Genomic DNA, 24033 nt, shown 5'->3' on the forward strand with positions numbered 1-24033 from the left:
TATTTTATTATTCTCATTTAAAACTATGACCTAATTGTTGATTTCAATTGAATTTAAACTTGCGAAGACAGAGACTAGTTGATGAATAGCATAATTTCAGTGTACACTCATTATGGAATATTTATATGTTTGACAGAGAAATTATGGATTAAGACAATTATTTAATGTAGATGAATACAAATCCATAACAAGATAACGAGTAAGTTAACATTTACTTAGATTGTATTTAACAAGTAATTTCTTCAACATCATAACCTAAAGATATAATTTTATTCCTTCGACCTCATTTCTTCGGCCATTCCCGGTCCTGCCCCTTGCTTTCAAATAAAAACAGGCTCCTGGTCCAGCAATTGCTTGGCGTGCAATCTCCAGGTCCAGGCGAGTTTCAACCTCCGGCCTTCAGGCCCAGACGCAACTTTGCTTCATCCACCACCCCTCAACCACGCTATTTAACCCTTCACGGCTTCACCTACCTAGTTTGTCCCCTCCAACTTTTTCAAATCTCTCATGCTTTCCACAATGTATTTTCTCAGTGCAAGAACTAAACTCTTGCTCACTCTCTTGCCCGTTTCTGTCTTCCTCTTAATTCTACTAACACTACCTCTCAAAAACAGCCCAACCGCAGAAATCCCACATTTACATATCCACAAACACTTCCAAATTGCTCATTCGGCATGTGAAGGCACACTGTACCCTCAACTTTGTGTCTCTACTCTGCTTGCTCTCCCAGATCTCACTTCCAAGTCCCTCCCTGAATTAATCTCCGGCACCATAAACCGCACAATGTATGAGGTTGGAGTCTCCTACTCCAACTGCAGCGGCATTAGAAACAAGTTTAGAAAGATTAAAAAAATTGAAAATGTAGCTCTCACTGACTGCCTAGAGCTCTTCAGTGAAACCATTGATGAGCTCAAATTAGCACTCGCTGATCTCTCAACCAAAGCTTCAGTATCCAAGCATTACCATGATCTGCAGACTCTGTTGAGCGCTGCAATGACGAACCAGTACACTTGCCTTGATGGGTTTGCTTATACCAGAGGAAACGTGAGGAAAACTATCAAGACTAGCCTGTATAACATTTCCCGTCATGTGAGCAACTCTCTAGTCATGCTCAAGAAAATCTCAGGTGTTAATGCATCCAAGTCTGCGGCTTTCCCCGATCATGGCAATATGAAACGCGGGTTCCCATCATGGTTGTCCTCCAAAGATCGTAAACTCTTGCAGGCTCCGCCGAATGCAACAAAATTTGATTTGATAGTGGCTAAAGACGGCACCGGAAACTTCACTACTATTGGCCAAGCGGTGGCCGCAGCACCAAACTCTAGCACGACAAGGTGTGGTATATCATATTCCCTTATAAAAGATAAATCTTAATTTCCTTGTTATAGTACAAAGTAATATATGTATAAAAGAACATGAACTTCTCGTATTGAAAGCATGGAAATGAAACTTTCTCTGTATATAGGTTCGTTATATATATAAAGGCTGGGGCTTATTTCGAGAATGTGGATGTGGAGAAGAAGAAGAAGATGCTGATGTTCATTGGAGATGGAATCGGAAAGACAGTGGTAAAAGCTAATAGGAGCGTGGTTGATGGGTGGACTACTTTCCGGTCAGCAACCGTCGGTGAGTGACAATTACTGTCTCTCTCTCTCTCTCTCTTTTTTTTGGGTGCTATTTTAATGGTCTCTCGTGATGCTGGACAACTCAAAGCATTAAGTATTCTTTCAGATTTTAGGATTGCGTAACCACCATTTGTTGTCCAATCACGTGACGACGCGTAGTTCCTTTTTGGGGCTTAATTAGGGATCAGAATAGGAGTTTTGGGCTGTTAATTAAGTTGTAAGATATGGGTGGGGTTTTTCTTATCAGGTGTTGCACATTGTGCTTATCGAAAATTTTGAACGCTATCGTAACTTTCAAGTTAAAAGAGACAACTTAGTGAGGCTGATCTGGGATCTGTAGTTAAAAGCTTCTATGTTGTCTGCATCTGTAGAGTATCCCGGAGTCACTTGGACATATATATATTTTTTCCCAATCATTAAACGTTTTAAGAAAAAGGACTTAAATTATTAAATAAGTTTATTAGTATCAATAAACTTATACTAATAGTAATAAAATGTCAAATTCTCTTGAAAGAACGTGCATGGAAGAAATGGGCGCCCGTGTCACCAGTTCGTTTTTGTTGAGGATGAGGTGGTCACGGGAGCAGTGTCCTGACAACTGCACCGAATGCAAGAAGAGAACAGATTTAACTTGCAAATAAAGCAAGCATCAGACTTTTATAAAAAATATATCTATATGCATATATTTTCTAAAATTTTTGAGCGGCAGCTTCCATGATGTGTGCGTGTGTGTGTCGGTGGTCATAGGACCCTCATCCCCTGTTCGCCGAATCACCGTTAATTTTGGATCATTGGATGCGTAAACCATTAAACTTGTCGGAAGGAAAAAAAAAAAGTTGTCTTAATTCTACTTTTGTTTTTTTTCCCTTTTTAGTATATTATTTTAATATAATCCTTATTTAATTAGTAAAAACTTAATATTATTGCAAATTAATTAATAACCCAAGGGCTTTTTGTTTAATTACTTGCAGCCGTGCTAGGGACCGGGTTCATAGCCAAGGGCATTACCTTTGAGAACTCAGCAGGGCCTAGCAAACACCAAGCAGTAGCCTTGAGGAGTGGTTCAGATCTATCAGCATTCTACCAATGCAGCTTCGTTGGCTACCAAGACACTCTCTACGTCCATTCCCTTAGACAATTTTATCGCGAATGTGATATATATGGAACCATCGACTTCATTTTTGGCAACGCAGCTGCAGTATTCCAAAACTGTAACTTATACGCCCGTAAACCAAACGATAATCAGAAAAATATATTCACTGCCCAAGGTAGAGAAGACCCAAACCAGAACACTGGAATCTCTATACTAAACTCCAAGGTCACTGCTGCTGCTGATCTAATCCCAGTAAAATCATCCTTCAAGACATATCTCGGGCGTCCCTGGAAGGAGTATTCGAGGACAGTGTTCCTTAGATCGTATATTGATGATGTGGTGGATCCTGCGGGGTGGCTAGAATGGAATGGGTCCTTTGCATTGGGTACTCTTTATTATGGAGAGTATATGAACAGAGGCCCTGGATCACATACGAGCGCTAGGGTTACATGGCCTGGCTATAGAGTCGTCAATAGCTCAGCTGAGGCTAGCCAGTTTACTGTTGACGCATTCATACAGGGAAGTGAATGGCTGAATTCTACTGGCGTTCCTTTCTTCTCAGGTTTAAGTTAGATGCTTTACCATTTGCCATTTTTAGTGGATCGTCTCACGTCCTGAGAAAGTCTGGTCTGTGAGAAATTTTATAGTAATAAAACGATTCCCCAATGTAAAAATCCTTCTTGAAATGGCTTGGTGACGAAAAAAAAAAATCTATAAATTTTATAATAAATCGGTTTAGATAAGAGGTTTGCAGTTGGGAAGCCCAAATGATGGATTCTGTCTGTGTGCCTCGGACATTCCTTAAGATGGCCCAACATGATCATGAAATGGGCCCTTATTACAATTATGCTAAAGCACAGCTTTTGACCTAAACAAACACATCTGATACATCTTGGAAATCTAGTGAAACGAGAAAAAAAAAACTCCAAATTAAACCGTAATTAATAAAAAAATTATAAATTCCATTATATTTTTTTTCCTAGATATACCAAATCGACATGGTCATTACCAGTATGGAAAAGATGGTGGGTGGGCTTATATCGACTGTGGTTGATTGTTGGGCTTGTAATGGTGGCTTATCTTCACGAAAAAAGAGTTTCTGTAATTGGGTTTTGACGCTGATAATTGGATATAAATTGGGAAAAATTTAATTAGACTGAATTTATATCGATTTATAGTGTAAATTAATAATGAGATTTAATAAATTTTTGTTAGTGACTCTATATAGATTCACTTTAAATAAATATGTAAATTTATTTATTTATTTATTTTTACGAGGGTTCTATTATTACAGTTGCTCCAGTAGCTTGAATTAAAATTTATTAGGACACAGTCACGGGAATGGTCCCCAAGACCCACATGGGAATGGGAAGCATTACAAGTAGTCCAACAATAATAATGAAAAATGGCAGTTCCTTCCTGCAAGAAAACCGCAAATCACGGGATGTAAACCATAAAAGATGAAGCCTGTAGCTCTCAGATGAAATCATCATCACTGCTACCACATGCTTCCTCTGCATCACCCCAAGTAAAAAAAAAAAATGCACTCAATCAATAAAATAAAATTGAAAAAAAAAAATTTCTCAAGAGCCTCAAGTAGTCGAGAACAAAAAGTTTTCATCTTTGTCCTTGTTTAACAGCCAGATTCAACAACACCCTTTAAACCATCAAAGAATCTTATGGACATGTGAGCTTAAACCACAACCATCATCTCTTGCAAGAGTGAACTGATGATTAACAAGTTCATAGCCAAAAGGATTAAAAGAAAATGTGGGTGTCAGCTTTTTGTCTGCAGATTGATTTGAAAGTGCGAATTTTTCTCCTCTTTACAGAGAAGAACATAGACACAGGTAGAAGATGAACATGATTGCATGGCTTTGCATGTGGGATGACATCAGAGAGCCACATGATCATATGAGTAGGCCAATCCAACAAGGAAATTAACATGCTCTAGCTCAAATCTGGGGCCATACTTTTCTGATCCACATTCTTTTTCTTTCCCTTTTTTTCAATCTTTATCCAAATGCATTATTTCATACTATCCATTTCAATAATGCACATTCCTTCCTGCCCAAAAGGATTAAAGAATGGTTCGGATTTTGGAATTCGCAAATCTAATAATGCTAGGCAGTATAAAACAGTAGAAAAGGAGCAGGGCAAGGGGAGGGAAGGCCTATCCAAATTCACAACACCTCTCAAATCTGGATATAACTCTAATTTATGCATGGTCTCATGCTCTACTTGCGATCTGAGAGATATCATATCAATCCAGAATAAAAACAAGATTGCAAACAAGCTACCCTCTACAAAATGTTTCATCTTTTTGTTCAAGCAGATAAGTGAAAATCTAAAAACTCATTCGCGGATAAAGAAGGCAACAACAACATCAATCTAATTTGATTTGCAGATGGGTTGCAGTTGGTTTTATGTGCATTTGGCATCTCCCCAGTTATTGATCTGCATGGGTTTATATTGACTCTTTCTGTGGACTCATTCTAAGAAGTAATAACTCAAAATTTCCCCAATCGACCCCCATGTTCGTGTCCTTCACCTTTCTCCGACACATATTCTGTGTTGAAGCATTTAAGTCCATGTTTATGCTCTGACAATCATGCCTCATATCTAATTTTCTTTTAGCTCAAGTTGTGGGCAACTGTTTTTCTAAGCTTTGTTCCAATGTAGTGGGAGAGCACAGTTAGTCAAGTGAGTGCATAATAACACGTGATGATGTCCAAAAACAAAATCCTAATTTTTTAAAAATAAATCTACCATGAGTTATGACAACTGATTTAATTATACCTGCAGTAAATATATTCTTTAAACTTATCAGAGTAAGCATCCTCAAATTAAACTATAATTATATTAAATCACGTAAATAAATCTCTGAATTTAGACTTTATTTGATTTGGATAACTCATTTAGAGAATTTAAAATTTGTGTAAAAATTATTTTTGTTTAGTTGACATTTTTTCTTCGCCTCTCAAAAAATTAAAAAAAAAATCATTAATAATATGTAAATTATTTATTTTAATTTAATTAAATTACTTTCTTAAAAAATGACTTTCCAAAAAGTACCATATTTGAACTCAACAAGACTTTAATTGGCTATATACCTTCTTCCTTTTCTCTGGAAACTCAAACAATTCCCTTATTTATGAATAATCAATGACAACTACATTTGTTACTAGTCAGCTGCTGCAGCAAAAGCTATCATTCAAGAGTAACTTGATTGTCCGGTAGAATCATAGTCATTGTCCTCCTACCACCACCTCTCTTTTAACAGCTACTACCCAGGAAGCACAAGAACAGCTCCCTCATCACCAACACCTTTGATCTATAATTTGCAAAAATTGGGTTATGTTCCTTCATCTCCAGCCCATAAATATCCGTTTCTTCCGACTATATAAAAAAATTTTCCATAGGCTATTTGTTTGTGTGATTTGCATTTCAGAAAGGTTAATTAGGTTGTAATTTGGGACTTCAGAGTTCATCAGGATCAGGGTTTAATTTTGGGATGAAGTAGTGAGTAGGATGCTTATGAGGAAATAGCGCTAAGCTTAACTGAATATGTTAACGGAATACGATGGAGATAATTAAATAGGGAGGAAAAAAAAATATAAACTTTGTGGAAATTTTAATTATATCTAATTTTGATCAAGTTAGAGAATTTTTAATTATATTTAATTTTGAAATAACCAATTAGCGATTAATTTTAATATTTTAAAATATTTAGATATTAAGTTTGATTTTGTTTAAAATATATTGATTGCTTTAAATTTATTATTTTGATATAACAAAAGAAAAAATCTCTAAAATTAGATGTAGACACAATTAAATTCATTAAAAGATAATAAGCAAGTCATATTTAAATTTTAATTTTAAGACGAACTGTATTATAGATTAGGTTATGAACATACTTGATAAACAAAATTCAATTTTAAATTTGAAAAATACAAAATAATTGTACTCTATCAAAGTGTACTCAACTTTGATTTTAACTATTTGTATTTAGGTCAGATTAGAATATATTCTGGTATATCTAATTTAAATGAACTAAGTATTGCGTTTATTAATTAGAATAATATATTACCATTCAAATTTATTAAATTCATAATTATTTAATTTAATTTGAAATAGGTTATATAAAATCCTTTTAAAAAATAATATAATCTAATTTAAATGACGTTTGTTAATTAGAATCAGATCTCTCTAAATTTTAATAGAGTAATTGGATTAAATTTTATAAGTGTATAATTAAAAAAAATTAGATATCGTATTGTCGCTATCAATAACTGATTTATTAATAATTAATTTTAAATTATTTTTATTAATATTTTATTTTTTTTTATATTTATATCAACTTGAAACTAAAATTATTTACTTAATTGAATATTTTTCATATTATTTTCTCTTTAAATTTAATTGTTTATTTTTTTAAATTAATTTTATTTATTTTCATTCTACATAGATTCAAAACCTCTATTATTTTATTTTATTTTACATTTTTATTTATTTAAAATAATTTATTTATTTATAAATCTCTTAAAATCGACTCTATTTATTATTATTATAAAATTTATTTTAAGTAAAAATTTATTTTTAATGATTTTTACGCCTAATATATTTTTAAATTTAAATTAATTAACCTGTAATCAAATCTTTTAATTCATATCTAATCTTTAATTTTAATTTAAATTAATTATCATATAATCAAACTTTTTAATTCATATTTAATCTCTAACACTATAATTTAAATTTAAAAAGAAAAAAGAAAAAAGAAAAACACCACCAATCGTTACAGGTGAGATTCTTATTTTAGATGAAAATTAATTTCTGCAATTAACCACAATTGCAACTAATCAATTGTTTTGTACAAAATTAAAAAATTGAACATAATTGAAAATTTACATAAATATTTAAATTTTTTAATCCAATATATTTTAAATGAATCGTCTTAATTCAAAATAGATTTATTGAAAAAAGGCTTAGCATAGAAAACTGGTGGCCATGGGCCTGCGTGATCCTCGTCACTTACCTTTCACTGAACTGTAGAAGCAACTTCAACTAGTTCCAGTGTTACACTGCCATTGACCCTTATCATCCCAGAAATGTTAACCTAATTAAAATTTCCATGTGTCTGTCCTTGCTTGTGAATCCTGAATTGACAATACATAAGTTCTAAAGGGTATCTAAAGTCAAATAAAAAAAAAAAAGCATTAATGCAATTCCGTTGTTATAATTAGCAACAGACATCCGCTGTCTGTTTAATTCAGTTGAAAATGATGGATTAATTAAGGCCAATTAAATGATTAAAGAAGTTTAGATAGGTTAACAAAGGCAGGGAGGCAGCTTTTGCTTTATAAATAGAGGGAGGGAATACTCTGTTCTCCCACTGCGGCTTGCATGGTTGGTTGCTGGTTGGTTTGAGTTGTTTAACATTGGGTAGCCCAAAATGGCTCTCTCCTTCTCCCATTTCACACTTGTGCTGCTTCTTTCTTGTTTTTCTTCTTCTTTGCTTCTCTGCCATGGCTTTCCTGCGCTCCACCACCGCCACCACCCTCGTTTTGCCAGTCACAACTACAGAGATGCCCTCACCAAATCAATCCTCTTCTTTGAGGGCCAGAGGTCGGGCAAGCTCCCTTCTAACCAGAGGATCTCTTGGAGGAGAGATTCGGGTCTCTCGGATGGAGCTGCCATGCATGTATGTATATTCTCTCTCTATTCGCCTCTTTTTTTCGGTCTATTTTCCTTCTGCTTGTTGACTTGGGCGTGGAAATGGAAAATGCAGGTGGATTTGGTAGGAGGGTACTACGATGCAGGGGACAATGTGAAATTTGGTTTCCCTATGGCCTTCACTACCACTATGCTCTCGTGGAGTGTCATTGAGTTTGGTGGGCTGATGAAAGGCGAGTTGCAAAATGCCAAAACCGCCATTCGTTGGGCTACTGATTACCTTCTCAAAGCTACTGTGCACCCGGACATCATCTACGTTCAGGTTTCTATTCTTTGCTCTGCATTTTCGATTTGGAACGTAGGAGATCATAATAATGATTTTTGGGTTTGTTTTTGCAGGTTGGTGATGCAAACAAGGATCATTCTTGTTGGGAGAGACCAGAAGATATGGATACCCCAAGGAGTGTTTTCAAAGTAGACAGAAATTCCCCTGGTTCTGATGTTGCTGCTGAAACTGCAGCTGCTCTTGCTGCCGCTTCTTTGGTGTTTAAGAAAAGTGACCCCACTTACTCCAAGCTTTTGGTCAGAAGGGCTATCAGGGTGAATGTCTAATTAGAGCTAAATCATTTCTATAAAAATCATCAAATTTTACGAGAATGTTTGCCCTGATGTTGCCTCTTTGTCTAGGTGTTCCAATTTGCAGACAAGTATAGAGGAGCATACAGCAATGGGTTGAAGAAAAATGTTTGCCCCTTTTATTGCTCTTACTCCGGATATGAGGTGAAGTTCATCGCTGCTATTGTTCTACGACTTTACTAAAGAAGCTCAATCTCTCATGGGTTATCTTTAAAAATGGGCAGGATGAGCTGTTGTGGGGAGCTGCCTGGCTGCATAAGGCCACCAGGAACCCCACTTATCTAAACTACATCCAAGTTAATGGGCAGACCCTTGGGGCTGCAGAGTTTGACAACACCTTTGGTTGGGACAACAAGCACGTTGGAGCCAGAATTCTGCTTTCCAAGGTCCCACTCTCACTTGTTCTTTATTTTTCAAATTCTCTATTTCTGATATTTTTCTTGAATCTTGTTGTTGATGCCCTTGGATTTCAGGCATTTCTTGTTCAGAAACTGCAATCTCTCCATGACTACAAAGGCCATGCAGATAATTTTATCTGTTCACTCATTCCAGGGGCCCCTTTCTCTTCAGCACAATATACTCCAGGTCCCCACTTTCCTAGCTCTAATTTCTGCTTGGTCTCGAATTGTTATTTTTTTAACGGCTAGTTTTGGCTTTTACTTGAGTTGTATAATCAGGTGGGCTGCTGTTCAAGATGAGTGATAGTAACATGCAATATGTGACCTCCACGTCATTCTTGCTTCTAACCTACGCCAAGTACTTGACTTCTGCCCGTAAGGTTGTGAACTGTGGTGGAACTGCAGTCACTCCAAATAGGCTACGAAACATTGCTAAGAAACAGGTGCCAGAAGCTCACTTAAACCATAAAATTATCAAAAATTGTTAATGCAAATTAGAATTTCTTATTATTGATTTAATATATTTTTATTATTTTCTGAATTAGGTGGACTATTTGCTGGGAGACAACCCCTTGAGGATGTCCTACATGGTGGGGTACGGTCCAAGATACCCACGAAGGATACACCACAGAGGCTCATCTTTACCATCCGTAGCTGCGCACCCGGCTAAGATTCAATGCTCGGCAGGCTTCAGCTTCATGAATTCAGGATCCCCGAACCCCAATATTCTTGTGGGTGCAGTAGTTGGAGGTCCAGACCAGCACGATAGGTTTCCGGACCAGAGATCGGATTATGAGCAATCAGAGCCATCCACTTATATTAACGCACCTTTAGTTGGAGCACTAGCTTATCTTGCTCACTCGTTTGGGCAGCTCTGAGTCTGAGTCTGAGTCGCAGCATATCTCTTTCCAAGTGTTTAGATTAGGTGTTGGTTTGGTCAATTTTAAATTATAGCTTTAGCCCTATAGGGTCGAGACCTAAGGCTCGAGCCCCTCAACTCAAACCTTGACGAAGCTCATTGGTCAAAAGGTAGAAAATCCTTGTTGCTCTATTTTCTGTATCTTTTCATTTTGTTTTTAAATTGCTGTGTTAGTCCGTTTTGGGACTTGTAATATGTCCATTAGCGTTTTTAACTTGCAATTACTATATATAAACTCCGTGTCCGTCTCACTGGCTTTGGCTTTGGCTTTGCTATGATAAAAAGAATGATTCTAATCAGCATATATAAATATATATATTAACATTAATAATATTTTTTTTTATTTTCATTGGATAAAATATATAAATTAGAAATTTTCCAATAATAAAAAAAAATACTCCACCGAATCTTAGATTACCATGTTTCTGAAAAGAATAAGGAAAGATGAAGACTCAGGACCAAAAAATGCCTTGGACCACTGAAACAAAAAGAATTAAATATGCTAAGGGAATGTCACATTGCCCTTTAAACTAACAACCGATAAAATGGCTGGAGAGGAAGCAGAACTAACCTCGTTATTTTTTTTCCAAGGATAAACAGAACTAACTTCTATCTTTAAAAATAAGAAAATAAAATAAGGTGTTTGTTCCGACGACTGCCCTCAATAATCCCTTATTAAACAAAACATCTTACGAGCATTACTTTTCTATAGGGAAATTCTTTTAGGATACCAACAAATTTACCTTCTCATTTTGAATTTTTTTTTTTTAATAAAGAGACAGTGGTACCTCTCGAGATTCAATTTGATGTGTTACCACCCGACTAATTCATATATGCTAAATTATTAAAATTTCTTTAAATAAGGAAAACACTTGTCTAAATTTTAAAAATTGCCCTGCAAATAATATAAAATAAGGGGATAGAGGATCGAATGAGCCAGGATTTTTTATGGTAAATGTTGTGTAGAGCCGGGGCTCGGAATGGCAAATTCACCCCTTACACCTTTGATCTCCATTCAGTCGTTCTGTCAAAAGTAAAAGAGTGGAGATGGGATGGACCCGCCATTTCCACCCTCACCCGGTGTGGTTAACCAAAAAATAAAATAAAAGAAAGAACTATGTCCTACTGGATGACTTCCAAATAAATATTTTACCGTTGGTGGGAGAAACGAGTAATTGACCGTTGGAAATAACGAGGGAAATTGAAGGAGATCAAGAAAGAGATTTTGTAGAGGCACGTGACATGTTGGAGTATTGAGCAGTGGTAAAGAAAAAGCTGCAGCGTTTCAGACCAGTCAGAAGTCAGTTACTGATATTGGTTTCTTTTTGACAAAGAGACGACAGCACCCTACCACCAGCAGCAGCCTTAGCATCTGCTTCGGGACCAAACGACAAACTTCCAAATAATTTGCTGCTTCGGCGTTCCATGCTCCAATTCCAGAATGGATAAGAATCAAGACAACCAAACCCCGACTCCTCTGTGTTTGTTTTTGTTTTCTCTAATATAAGAACTACTTTCAATTTCGCTCTCTGTTTCGTAAAACTAAAATTTTCTCCATTTAATTTATTATTCTATATTTTCCCCCTAATTTATACTTTCCATAAAAAAACAAGTCTCTTAAGATAACACAGAGGAAACTGAAAAGTGCAAGATGAAATTTGTCAGCGTAACACATGTTTGTCCCCCATATTCCCAAGCTGGAATAAGAAAGCTCAAGTTATTCGTTACAGATCCTTGAGGAGTTGGCTTATATAAGAGAAGTCTTCAGCCATAATTTCCAAGTAATAAACTTAAACATATGCCAGACGGAGCAGCAGGGATTTATTTACATTACTATTATTACAGTGTGAAATATATACTGTTGCTGCTTCTTGATCATAGCGATACAGTTCCACGAGTCATTGTAGCTCAATGTTGGTCATCAATTGCCAAAGGAACGGTTTTTACCTGAAAAAATCACACAAATAAAGAAATTTTGATTCAGAATATTCGTACATCACAAAGACTTTAACATCTGACAATCGCTTAGAGATGCTACCATATGTTTACATTCTCATGTATTATTAACTTGGATTTGATTAATGATTGGATACTATATATCTTTGCTTAATAAGCATATTATAGATTAAAATTTCTTCAGGTCGAATTTTAAAATTTGTCAATTATTAAAGATATGGAAAGAATTTATAAGCATTTAAAAGAGGGCGAAATTGCAATTTAGAAGTTTGTTGGGTTATGGTGTTGAATCCCATATGGGAAGGTCTTAGGCACTCCTCCCTAACTCATACGAGGGTGGCCTAACCCAAGTTAATATCTAGAACCCTCTTCCCTCAACTGAAAATACAGCCCTACCAGCAAACCACTTAGTTTCAGTCGTAGATTTCATGCGCAACGCAAAGTAAGTGGAATGAAACACTAGCCAGATTGACAATAATGCTTGGATTGAAGAACATAAAAAACAAGAGCTTATTAAGCACTCACCAAATCACGGAACTTGAGGATGTAGAACATCTCAAGATATCTTCGAGTCTCACGCCTCTCAAGTTTTGAAACATACTTCCAGAAACTATAAACCCCAGCCAATGTCAATAGTCTCTCAGAGTAAATCTTCCATGTGTACCTATTCAAAAGATCTGAGTGAGACTCGCATAGCCCAAGCTAAATAATCTGAAGTTATCTATAGACACTGACCTTTCATAAATCCTCTGTAGCCCTGCATCAGAGATCTTATTCCAGCAGCTTGGATTCTCCTTGCATTGTTGAAAGAAATCTACCATAATTTCAGCAGCCTGATCAGGGTGATATGGATCAATATGGAACCCTGATTTACCATGCTCAATAATTTCTGCAGGACCACCATGGCAAGTGGCAAATGTTGGAAGGCCACATGTCATGGCCTCCACAACAGTCAGCCCAAAAGCTTCATAAAAGGCAGGCTGATACCAAAACAAAACGGGCATTAAGTTGGAGCCTGAGAAATCTTTTATACAAAATAAAGCACGATACAATTATCACATACCTGCACAAAAGCTCCTTTTGTATCAGCTATGTAGCGATAAAGCTCACCATTACGTGCTCTATTTGTTTGAGCTGTTATCCATCGAAATTGCCCATCTAAATTGTACTTCTTCATAAGTTCATGCATCTTTTCTATTTCAGCAATTTCTTCCCTGTCTTTCGACTTCTTTACATCAATGTAACCAGCAACCACGACAAGGTTCACCAGCTCCCTCAGTTTTGTATTCTTACCATACATCTCTACCAGCCCAGTAATGTTCTTTACCCTGTCCAGCCTTGCCATGGAAAAGATTAAGGGCTTTGACTTGTCACTCAGTGTACCTCTGTAAGGATATAAAGGAAATATCAGATTTGATAAATGAACTCCACAAGCCTTGATCAGAACCAATATTCTTAGCTATGGAACTTGTTTGTATGGGTAATACAAATTCTTACAATAAGAACCAATCTTGTAATATTAATCATAAGGGTCTTTTTCTTTTTAGTATGTATCATAAACACTAATATATGCAGACTATAGAATCATGAAGAGACTCACATCCACTCATCTGTTGGCTCAGGATCATACAACATCTTTTCTATTGAACCATGCAAAGCAGTAAGTCTTTTTTGCTTGTCAGAATAAGGGAAGTAGATGGACATATCTGCCCCAGGAGAGACAATATTGAATTTTGGATCAAAAACATCGATTCCATGAACAACTCGATATAACCCTGGAAGAGTGAAAGCAGTGTGGCTCTCATACTGCCCAACAGTGTTCTTCCTGTCAGAGAAGAATGCAAGTTAAACACCTGGGATAACAGTTAATATAGAATCTACCAAATTGATGAAAGTTGCATAAGCAATTTCATCAACTTGTTATTTCCAAATGCATTAATATATTCACATATCATACGGAAGAAAAGCTATCATAGTTCACATGACCACAGCAAATTAGTTAGCACCATTCCGTTGCCAAGACAGCAAAATGGTCATCAATTCCTACTAATGGTAATAAAATTCTGACAGATTATTGAAATAAAAAGGCTATTATTCATACCATTCTGCAAGTTTTAGTTGTATCTAGAAATGCTATGTTAACGCAATTATAACTTGATTAGATTAAGATTGCAGGCCTCCAATACCACCTGAACCCATATCAGCAAGTGGGACCTCACAGCTTTTATCCATGAAGAGTAAATCTGAACATCAAACCATGCCCCACTCTTCTTACTCTTCTGCTTTCATTCTTTTACTACTATAGAATACGATTATTAGATTGCAAAACTGTAGTTTTGATTCATTTTCGTTTTCAGAGCAAGATATACAGGTCAAAACCCCAGATTCCAAGGGTTTTAAAACTATCGCAAATCGATAATAGTTACCATGTCACATCTTGAAGGTAAGAAGGGAGGCACACTTACGTTCCTGCAATCTCTTGGTAAGTACTGGTAATAATAAAATCTGCATTGTTCATGGCTAATAAGTCAGCAGTGAATTGACAAGAGAAATGATATTTCTCATCAAAATTTTTCCAATAAATATCTGAATCTGGATATTTGGTTTTCTCCAAAGCATGCGCAATGGTGCACTGCACATCAAAAACAAACAAAAAAAAAAAATTAATCTTCCCTTCTCAGCGGGAAATTTGATTCTCATACTTCCCAAAGCACATACCAAAAAACCATTCCTACCTGTGTAATGCCCATCTTATAGGCCAATAAAGACGCAACAAGGTTCCCATCACTGTAGTTTCCTATGATAAAATCGGGAATGCCCTGTAACTCGGCTACAATTTCACTGGCCACATCCTGGAAGATTTGAACAAAAAGTTTGAGCGTGAGAGAGAGAGGGGGAGGGAATTAATAATTATGTATTTTGATTCCAGGGCATAGTGATCAGCATGTCTTTTGATGATGAAAACTACTCCAACTGAAAAATTGTACAGGAAGCTGTAGCAATTCCATAACTGTAAGAATTATAGTTTGCGAAACTACATATTAGCCAAGGCAACATCCTTTCAGGTGGTAAGTACATGCCACACAAGTGCAACAAAATAAGATGAAGAATTTGTTCCTTCAAAATGTTAACAAAAAAACTTAAATTTGAGGTAACTAGGAGGACAATATCTATAGCACCTAGTCTGAAATACTGACTCCCCTTCCCATGCCTTGAGTCTACCACAAGTACTATTTAGAGCAGTTCTCGTCATTGCTACTTCCTGAAAAAAGGATGATATGGAAGCTAAAAAGGCTTTACAGACAGCACATTATTGTCATTATTATTTTTTGTTAAGCCGCGTTATTTTTTCTTCCAGGTCCATAAATTTAGATTGCCCACATAATTGCAAGTTTTCCGATTAAATCTACATCAGCGATAAAATAAAAGTAAATCTTTCCCATTTGAAGTGTCATTACTCCGAAAGCCCATGGTGTACACACTCATGTCTTACCTCAGCAAAGTTCTCCAAATATGGCCATACATCAAATCTTGAGATCCATTTTCTAAGAATTCCTTTCTCTGATCTAAAAGGAACTCGCAAAATATGTGTGTGTTCTGTTCCACTGACTCTTTCCAGCCTTTGATTGCATGTAGTCCCTTTCGCATCAGGAATTAACCTGGTCACCTTGAAGAATGAATGTAAAATTTGTTACATGGGGAAAAGCAACATTGATCAAAATGGTAATATTTGAAGAAATGGACCTAATAAAAGCATAAATATACTCACAATTAGAATCCTAGGCTTGAAATCCAGGCCTTGCTTCTGTATTCTAAGAAGCATTTCATTCTCTAAGGCACGAACTTGATCCAGTATGTAAACCACCTGCAATTTAATTATAAAACATTTATATTAATATTTTTAAAAAAAATGTCCAAAGAAGTTGATATTTTCAGGTTTGGTCTTCTTTGATTTTCGTTTGGGGGGAGTGTAAGGAAGGGCCAGACATAGACTAACATAAGGATGATAAGAAGTGAGGAATGAGCATGGTCTGCAGAGACAAGAAAACAAAGACCTAAGCCAGGCCTAAGAAGATGTTCACAAAATACTATCTATTTTGTACACTATTTTGTTAATTGTTTGGTTGATCACAAAAGCAAGGAAGCACCTGTCCACCAGTGTCGGGCAAACCTAAAACATTTGCTTGCCCAAAGTATCCATGTGGAGACAAAATGACAACATTAAACACCATGGGTAATCTCCCAAGGAATGTTTCTAAAGATGCGGGATCAGGAGCCTGCAGGATGTCCAAGAGAAGATGCATATTCTCCAGTACCCGTGCCGCAGTATCCCCCCAACCTCTCTCAAAACCCAACCCTTGCAATCTGAATTAAAATAACAATAAGAAGCAAGAAAAATCTGGGGACAAGAGAATAATTTCTACAAATATACTCTGTTTATAAACTTCGTATACCAGAATTATGCATATAAGAACTTACGTATACTCGAAATCAGTATATGGTGTATCAGATGGAAGCTTAGAAATATAATCTTCTGCCTTAGAAAGAGCAGACTGAAGTCGAGATATGCTCTGTATCCGATCATTCAACATCAAGGCCTGCACATAATCCTTTGATCAGTTATCCCCTCAACATGCTCAATCCAAGTACTATTTCAATCATCCGTTTTCCAGATATACTAAAATCCACCCCATATCAATATCAGTGACACAACATTTCTGAAATTTGCAGTTTTTCAAGAGAGCCCTTAAAATAAGTTTTTCACTACAAACTTACATGCCCTTTATATTTGTGTGCTCGAAGGAAATCATTTAAAGGTTCCAAGCAGTCCTTGTTACGAAACATGATTGAAGAAAGATGGCGATTGAGGAATTGAACACCATTGCCAATAGATGAAGACCGGTTGGGACGAGGAACATCAGCATTGAATGGCTCAAAATCAAGCTCAAGTACATAAGGATCATTAGACCTAAATGAACAATTGGTAAACAGCATAAACGATAATCTAAATGGTAAAAGGTTATTGCAAGATAAAGAAGTCAAAGAATGGGAAGGAGGAGGAAGTTTCTTACGGCCCATCTACAAGTTCTTCTTTGAACCGAAGATATTCAGAGACACTCAACTGCTCCACACCAAGCTCATAGACATTCACACGGACATATTCCCAAACACCAGGTCTTGGACGAATCGCTATAGCCACAAATGGAGGCAGAACTATGGCTTCCTATTGCCAACATATATCCAAAAGTCAAGATAATGTAATTTGCAGGAGAAAAGGAAAAGGGGGAGGGGGCGGCTTCCATTTGCTGGAAATAAACATAAGCACACAAAATCGGGCAGATTTTTATGGTAACATGCAAATGTGTCAAGTGTAATCTTCTTCAGTAGAACAAACATAAAAAGTAATTAAAGGACAAAAATAATTAGAGCAAAAATTTAAAAAAAAGTAATTAGATAAAATTCTGCCTATTGCATTACTCATATAAGAGTTCCAGTAAAGTAGAAATATAAAAAGTTCTTTATCTATAAATAAATAAATAACTAAATATGTATATAAAGCTACATCTAGCATTTTTTGTAAATCTTTTTACTATCCGAGGGCGTCTAGCACACCCACACCCTAAATGCATTATCCAGTTAATAATGTAGGATTATATTTAAGACAAACTAGCTATCTGATTCACAATTTCTCGCGACAGATAATAATAATAATAATAATAAAAAACCCTTTATCCTTTTTCCTTCTCTCCGCCGATCACAAAACGTCTGGCTTTGATCGGCATTTATTGATTGAACGTGACTTTATTCTTTAACAGAAATTTTTAAAAATAATAATAATAAATAAGCATATTAAGGTGTTTCTCCTTCCCCTTACCTTCATTTCTGTGTAGAATATGTCATAATCAAAAACATTAAGGTCATGTGTGCTCAACAACAGCGACCAAAGACTACCTGAGCAGATTTAATGATTTCACTAAAGGGACCATTTCTTAGCCCCAGCCCCGCTTCATCCTCGCCTACGATATTATCAAGTTCATCGATCAAAGTATGCGGTTGCAAAATTCCTTTTCCTTGATCCACATACCTTCAAAATCCAAAAAAAAAAGTCACTAAAGACACAAAACCACTCTTCTCCTTTTAATTGCCGAATATTTTAATAATCAACAACACATAAAGCATGGCAGAAGTTGAATAGTAAGTTCCCATTTGAAATACCAAATAGAAAAAAGTATATACACTCCGGTTTCTCAGGAACCAAACAATAAAATAGCAGAGTAAAAACAGTATGTGCACAAGGGAAAAACCTGCAGAGGAGAGAAACGAGCTCGTTACGGTGAACAGAGAGAGTATCTTCTACGCGCTCTCTCATGCTGGGGATTCGACCTAACTTGGGATTTGCCATGATCGAAGTAGAAGCAAATAGAAAGAGCTGATAAGCTTTCTGTACTAGTAGAGTAGGTGATCCCGAAAGGAAGCGAACTCGGTATTGGCTTGTTGCTCTGTAAGAAGAAGAAGAAGAAGACGGAAGCAAATTTATAGCAAAAAGGGAAACTGAGCAAGATAATTGCGTGTTTGAACTTTGTACTGATAGAATGTGACTTTTGTAAAATACACAAAAGGAAAAAACAATTTGAAGATTATTGTTTGGGAAGTGGCAACCCTGCACATATGGATAAACCAGGGACGAGGGATCCCAATACACGCTGCGGTTTTCTTTTGTTAGCGCCTAATCCTAATTATTAAAAATAATAATAATTAAATCAATGAATTTTGATTAATGGATAGTTTATAATAAATAAATAAATAATTAATTAATTATATTGAAAACATGAAAGATAATACTTTCAGTACGTGGATTTGTTTAGCAATTAAGTAATTATCCTACTTAATATTATATTATTTTCTTTATTTTATAATTTCATTTTGCATATATCAGTTTATTTTCTTTTTAATCTATGATAAAGAGACTAATCATAATTAATTTGCACTTTTTTTCACGAATATTTACGCATCAACCTGAGAAGATGGTAGAGGATTCTTCCTTCAAAGGCATCTAGAATTCTAGATTTTTAAAACCCACCATTTTTCAAGCAGGACCGCCGACTGCATGGGCAAAGCAACGGATATTTTGGAAAATTCATACTTTATTACATAATTTAACGGATGAAAGAGTCGACGTCGTCATCTTTGCAGGGACGCGTGTCGGTTTCAACCAATTGTTGCTTGACAAATTATTTACCTATTTTATGGGGCGGGGAATTTTCAGCCCTCATCAGCCGTTCGATCAGTACGAGAGAAGAGCAGCATTGTTTCCGTTTCCCCTCGGAGGATAAAGTTATTAACAGAATATACTAAGGACAGCGGTAGGGGTCGCTTTGAAAAACAATGATAGGAGAGAGAAGACGAATTGAAAATTCAAATAAAAGGAAAGTAATTAAATTTAAAAACTAGACCTATTAATATTATTATTAAAATTATTATTAAAAATATATTAATTGAACATATTATAATTAATTTAAAATTAAATAAGACATTTTACAATTTTAAAAATAATGAAATCATTTGAAAGGAAGAAACACAGTAAGTAAATGCAGTGCAGCTGTTTAAATGCAAGGATTTGGAGGAGCTGCCCAATGCCCATGCTCCTTTTTATCCAATGTTGTGTGCAGTAATTTTATTATCTTTGGATGCTAGTGCTTTTGCCGCCGGTTCTGTCGGCTCGAGTGAAATCTGTGTGCCCATGATTATAAATCATTCTATAAAAACATAATTTAAAGTATGCATAATTAAAATTGAGAATAAATAATTATATTTATTAAATTTTTGTAAAGCATAATATTTGTTTAAATATTATCCAATAATTGTTTTCTTTAGGGTTCATCATCACCCCCTTAACTCGCTCTTAGATTATACAGTCCACCGATACTGATGGTGATGGATGGTAGATGTACAGAATTATATCCCAAAGAGCTTTGTATGAATGGTGCAATAAACTGCATTATCCTCTTATCGAAATCATTAATACTTTCGGGCCCACCTATTTCTCTAAATGGAATCTCACTTTCCAAGGTTGTTTTTTTTTTTTTTCAAAACCATTGGCCTGGATTATAAATTTGGTCCTACAAAATAAAATTATCTTTAAAAAAATCACCTAAAACACTCGGACCATTTTTAATTCATTTTAATCGACAGAGTTAATATATAAAAGTATTATAAGACGCGAGAGTGTAAAATAAAAAATTAAAATAAATTAAAATGTCACATTAATATTTAATAATTTATAAGAGACGATTATTAAGTATGAAAATTAATTTCAGTAATTTTTATATAATATTTTTAAATATGAGAATAAATTACATATTTTTATTACATTACTTGTTTTTATATATAAAAATGAATTGCATGTTTTTTTATAAAAATTACATATAATTAAATAAAAAAAATACACTACGCTTTATATAAATTTTATGATAATGATCATTTAATTTAATATCATTAAATAATTATTATTTAAAAAATAAAATAGTTAAACTTATGGAAGCTTGGAGTTCACTAAGCAGGAGATTGATAATTATTAAAACAGATACTTGTATTTAGCTTATCACATATATTATAGATTTTAATTAATTTTTAAATCTTATAAATTAATTTCATCTATCCATAAATTTAAATAAAATACTTCAAAATTAATTCAATTTGGTTTTTGATTTAAATGGATGAGTGCACAACTTTTAAGCCATAGTTGCTTAATTAGGTGGGATGGATTGGGCACAAAGGCATCCAGTAAATGCCATCGGTCTTCATTTGGGTCAAAGTGATCTGTTTGAGGGACCATATGATCACAAAATTGACACTTTTTCAAGGCGCAATAAGAATAAATTGCGGATATGCACAAATATCAAAAGTGCATGGCCACATGCTAACCCAATTGGGAGAGTTTTTATTTTTAGACAGAAATTTTTATTTATGACATATCTTTAAAAAAATTATTGTTTCTTGTCCATCTAAAAAAAAAAAGAAGGGAAAAAAACATAGGGTTGGATAATCTATCGATCATTCATGTGCCACGTCTACCAGACCTTTTTCATTTTCCTTTATGGTTATTTTTTTCAGCTACTCCAAAAATCTTGGTAAAGCCATGCAGTATTGAAATTCAACAAACAGGGATCTCTTCCAAAACATTCCTTCATCCACACAACGCCCAGATGCTTTTATAGTTAATTGTTCTGCTCTCTACCTATCCCTGAGCTTGCTATGGCCATTGGCCAAGCAATTCAAGCAAGCATTGGGATCCCCTAAAGATAGATGCGAAAATGAAGTTGCAACCACCGAAAGCTCATCAGATAAATACGTATCAGCATCTTTTACATTTCGAAGGAAACAGAGAAGAAGAATATTTAAAACAAAAAAAAGGCAGATAAGGAGTACCATGTCGCATATATAAAGGGGTCATGTTTCTATGTGTATATTATCTCAAATAAGCACTAAGCTAGTCAGATAATAGTCATCTAGAAGAGCTGCTGAGCATGGCTTTTTCAAGCAACAAAGATGTTGGAATTGAAGCATTCGCATTGCTTGAGGAGCACTGCATATGCCAAAAGCCGAGCCGTCGTGCCCCTCGTCAGACTAGGGAAACTATCAACTGTGACCAGGCAGCTCTCAAGTATGGCGGCGTTGTAATCGCGGAATACCGTGTCAAGAAGCCACCCGTTGTGCCAGCTCCGCCTGCACCACCACTTCGTTATTTTTATTAAGCCTTATTTACGTAATAAATATGAATGATCTATATGTGTGATGATAGCCTGTATTTAAATTAATTACGTGTAATATTATAATTATTAATGATAATTATAACCATGTTAACAAAATGATGGACTTAACCTAAATTAAATTTATGTTGAATTCTATACCGATTTTGGATATAAGTGTTATATCTTTAAAAAAGTTTTAGATACTCTTTTCTTCTGAGTTAGTTGTTAGTTTTTAGAGTAAATTACGTTAGAGATTCTTGCCATTAGTTGCTAATTATAAAACTGCCTGACATGGAGCAGTTAGTCTTGAATTTTACAGTAAATTTGGACCGGACCTAACTTTTGCTGCAGACATCCGATAGAGAATATTCACGATAATTTTTCGAAAAAAAAATTTCGAGATACACGACTTTCAAAGTGTGATAAGGGTCGTAAGCCTGTCACAAAATTCGATATGGAAATTTCATCGTTTAGAGATCAATTTTACAGTTTAATTATTTTTTTAGATATTTTAAATATTTTCATAATTTTACATATTAAAATTTTATTTTTATTATAAATAACCTCCTTTAACTATTAGAAAGGCACCTTTCAATCTTTGAAAAATTTTAATAAGATTTTTAATTTTTTATCCTATTTTTTCTCTTATTTTATCTTGGCCAAATGATATTAATTGAAATTACTGACGGAGTCTCAATAATCCTTTATCACTACAGTGTTATATAGCAAAAAGTTTTCATTTGACTAAATTATTGAGCTGCATTTGGCGAAGGAATGGATAAAAATAGTGACACCAAGCTTAAAAGTAACAACTATTTCTGTTGGATAACTATGAATAGATCCCTAAAAGGTATAAATAAAAGGCATAAGCTCATGCCAACAAATAACATTAGATAATTAAATAAATAGTTAATTATAAAAAAAATTCTATACCTTTTATTTTATTATAATTATATTATATACAATTTTTTTTTACCAATTAAATATTGAGCCTTTAAAGTCAGTTTAATTGTACTCTATTATTATTTAGACAGTTAAACATTAACAATATTGCCATGTCGCTCAGTTAAACGTATAAATTTTATTCGTAATTATTTATTTTATTAATAAATAATTATTTATTTTATTAATAAAATCTTTTTTGAAAAATGGAGAATAATAAAGACTCAAATCTATGATATGAATTACATGTTCTTTTAGTCCCTTAAACAAATAGTCAAAATTTAACTTAATTCATACATTATTAGTTTTTTTTAAATTCACTTTAAATATTAGTACAATTTTAAAAAAAATGTCAATTAATATTATACTTAGACTTGAAAGAATAATTTAGAAAAAATATGTTTAAAAAATTATTTTATTATTTTTAATATTTTTAAGTTGAATAATATTAAATATTATTTTAAATTATTTTTTAGTATTCCACAAATAATATATTTAATAAAATTATTTTCTTAATAATACTTTTAAAAATAATAATAAATAGTAAATATATTGCACAAATTAATTGAAAATAGATGATAATGATTTTGATCAAAATAAAATCAAGATAAATTATTATTATGAAATTAAAATAATAATAATAATAATATAAATAATAATTTTTAAATAAATTTAATAATAATAAAAAATAATTTAATAATTTATAAAATTTTAATTATATAAATAATAATAGAGCACATTTAATTAAAGAAATAATTTAATTAAAAAAAATAATATTAAATAAAATTATAATAAAAATAAAATATAAATTATTTTAGTGATTAATTTTAAATTTCGATAATGTGGAAATAGTAATACTGCAAGTAATGTGTTAATTTATTAATTTTTAAAGATATAAATAATGATTAAATACATTTAAAATAAAATTAATATTTAATTGGTAAAAAGGATATGAAATATAATTACAACTATTTAATTTTATGCTTCTTTTATTTTCGATTAACTCTTAAATAAATAAAAACAACAATATAGGGATTAT

General features: G+C 34.0%; 3 protein-coding genes across 4 annotated transcripts; 2 read left to right on the plus strand and 1 right to left on the minus strand.

Annotated features, from left to right (window-relative positions):
- Positions 1-255: 255 nt before the first annotated feature.
- Positions 256-3486, plus strand: LOC110612782 (pectinesterase). Its single transcript, XM_021753582.2, has 3 exons — positions 256-1334; positions 1466-1626; positions 2597-3486. Exons 1-3 carry the CDS (start codon positions 508-510, stop codon positions 3289-3291), a joined length of 1683 nt encoding a protein of 560 aa, XP_021609274.1. The 5' UTR covers positions 256-507; the 3' UTR covers positions 3292-3486.
- A 4604-nt stretch (positions 3487-8090) lies between these two features.
- LOC110612789 (endoglucanase 17) lies at positions 8091-10595 on the plus strand. Its single transcript, XM_021753593.1, has 8 exons — positions 8091-8419; positions 8507-8713; positions 8791-8991; positions 9079-9171; positions 9252-9413; positions 9501-9612; positions 9705-9868; positions 9971-10595. The coding sequence occupies exons 1-8, from the start codon at positions 8171-8173 to the stop codon at positions 10301-10303; spliced, it is 1521 nt and encodes a 506-aa protein (XP_021609285.1). The 5' UTR covers positions 8091-8170; the 3' UTR covers positions 10304-10595.
- Positions 10596-11978: 1383 nt separating this feature from the next.
- Positions 11979-18981, minus strand: LOC110612799 (sucrose synthase 3). Of its 2 annotated transcripts, XM_021753605.2 has the most exons (15): positions 18606-18981; positions 18253-18385; positions 17373-17524; positions 17077-17269; positions 16780-16898; positions 16449-16665; positions 16070-16165; positions 15794-15967; positions 15036-15152; positions 14766-14932; positions 13901-14125; positions 13364-13685; positions 13036-13280; positions 12826-12964; positions 11979-12291 (listed from the first exon to the last, which is right to left on the minus strand). In XM_021753605.2, the coding sequence occupies exons 1-15, from the start codon at positions 18701-18703 to the stop codon at positions 12253-12255; spliced, it is 2436 nt and encodes an 811-aa protein (XP_021609297.1). In that variant the 5' UTR covers positions 18704-18981; the 3' UTR covers positions 11979-12252. The 2 variants fall into 2 exon arrangements, with proteins under 2 accessions (XP_021609297.1, XP_021609303.1); XM_021753611.2 differs by lacking the exon at positions 18606-18981 and having other exon boundaries at positions 18176-18282.
- Between the last annotated feature and the right edge of the window lie 5052 nt (positions 18982-24033).

This window comes from Manihot esculenta, chromosome 1 (assembly GCF_001659605.2).
Source record: "Manihot esculenta cultivar AM560-2 chromosome 1, M.esculenta_v8, whole genome shotgun sequence".
Classification (NCBI taxonomy): domain Eukaryota; kingdom Viridiplantae; phylum Streptophyta; class Magnoliopsida; order Malpighiales; family Euphorbiaceae; genus Manihot; species Manihot esculenta.

Coding starts and splice junctions, on each gene's coding strand:
- LOC110612782 (XM_021753582.2), top strand. CDS start 508: ATGCTTTCCACAATGTATTTTCTCAGTGCAAGAACTAAACTCTTGCTC. Junction 1,335..1,465: donor CCAAACTCTAGCACGACAAG/GTGTGGTATATC, acceptor CTCTGTATATAG/GTTCGTTATATATATAAAGG. Junction 1,627..2,596: donor TTTCCGGTCAGCAACCGTCG/GTGAGTGACAAT, acceptor AATTACTTGCAG/CCGTGCTAGGGACCGGGTTC.
- LOC110612789 (XM_021753593.1), top strand. CDS start 8,171: ATGGCTCTCTCCTTCTCCCATTTCACACTTGTGCTGCTTCTTTCTTGT. Junction 8,420..8,506: donor CGGATGGAGCTGCCATGCAT/GTATGTATATTC, acceptor TGGAAAATGCAG/GTGGATTTGGTAGGAGGGTA. Junction 9,869..9,970: donor GAAACATTGCTAAGAAACAG/GTGCCAGAAGCT, acceptor TTTCTGAATTAG/GTGGACTATTTGCTGGGAGA.
- LOC110612799 (XM_021753605.2), bottom strand. CDS start 18,703: ATGGCAAATCCCAAGTTAGGTCGAATCCCCAGCATGAGAGAGCGCGTA. Junction 17,270..17,372: donor GAAGAACTTGTAGATGGGCC/GTAAGAAACTTC, acceptor TTGTTCATTTAG/GTCTAATGATCCTTATGTAC. Junction 15,153..15,793: donor ATTTGGAGAACTTTGCTGAG/GTAAGACATGAG, acceptor CAAATCTTCCAG/GATGTGGCCAGTGAAATTGT.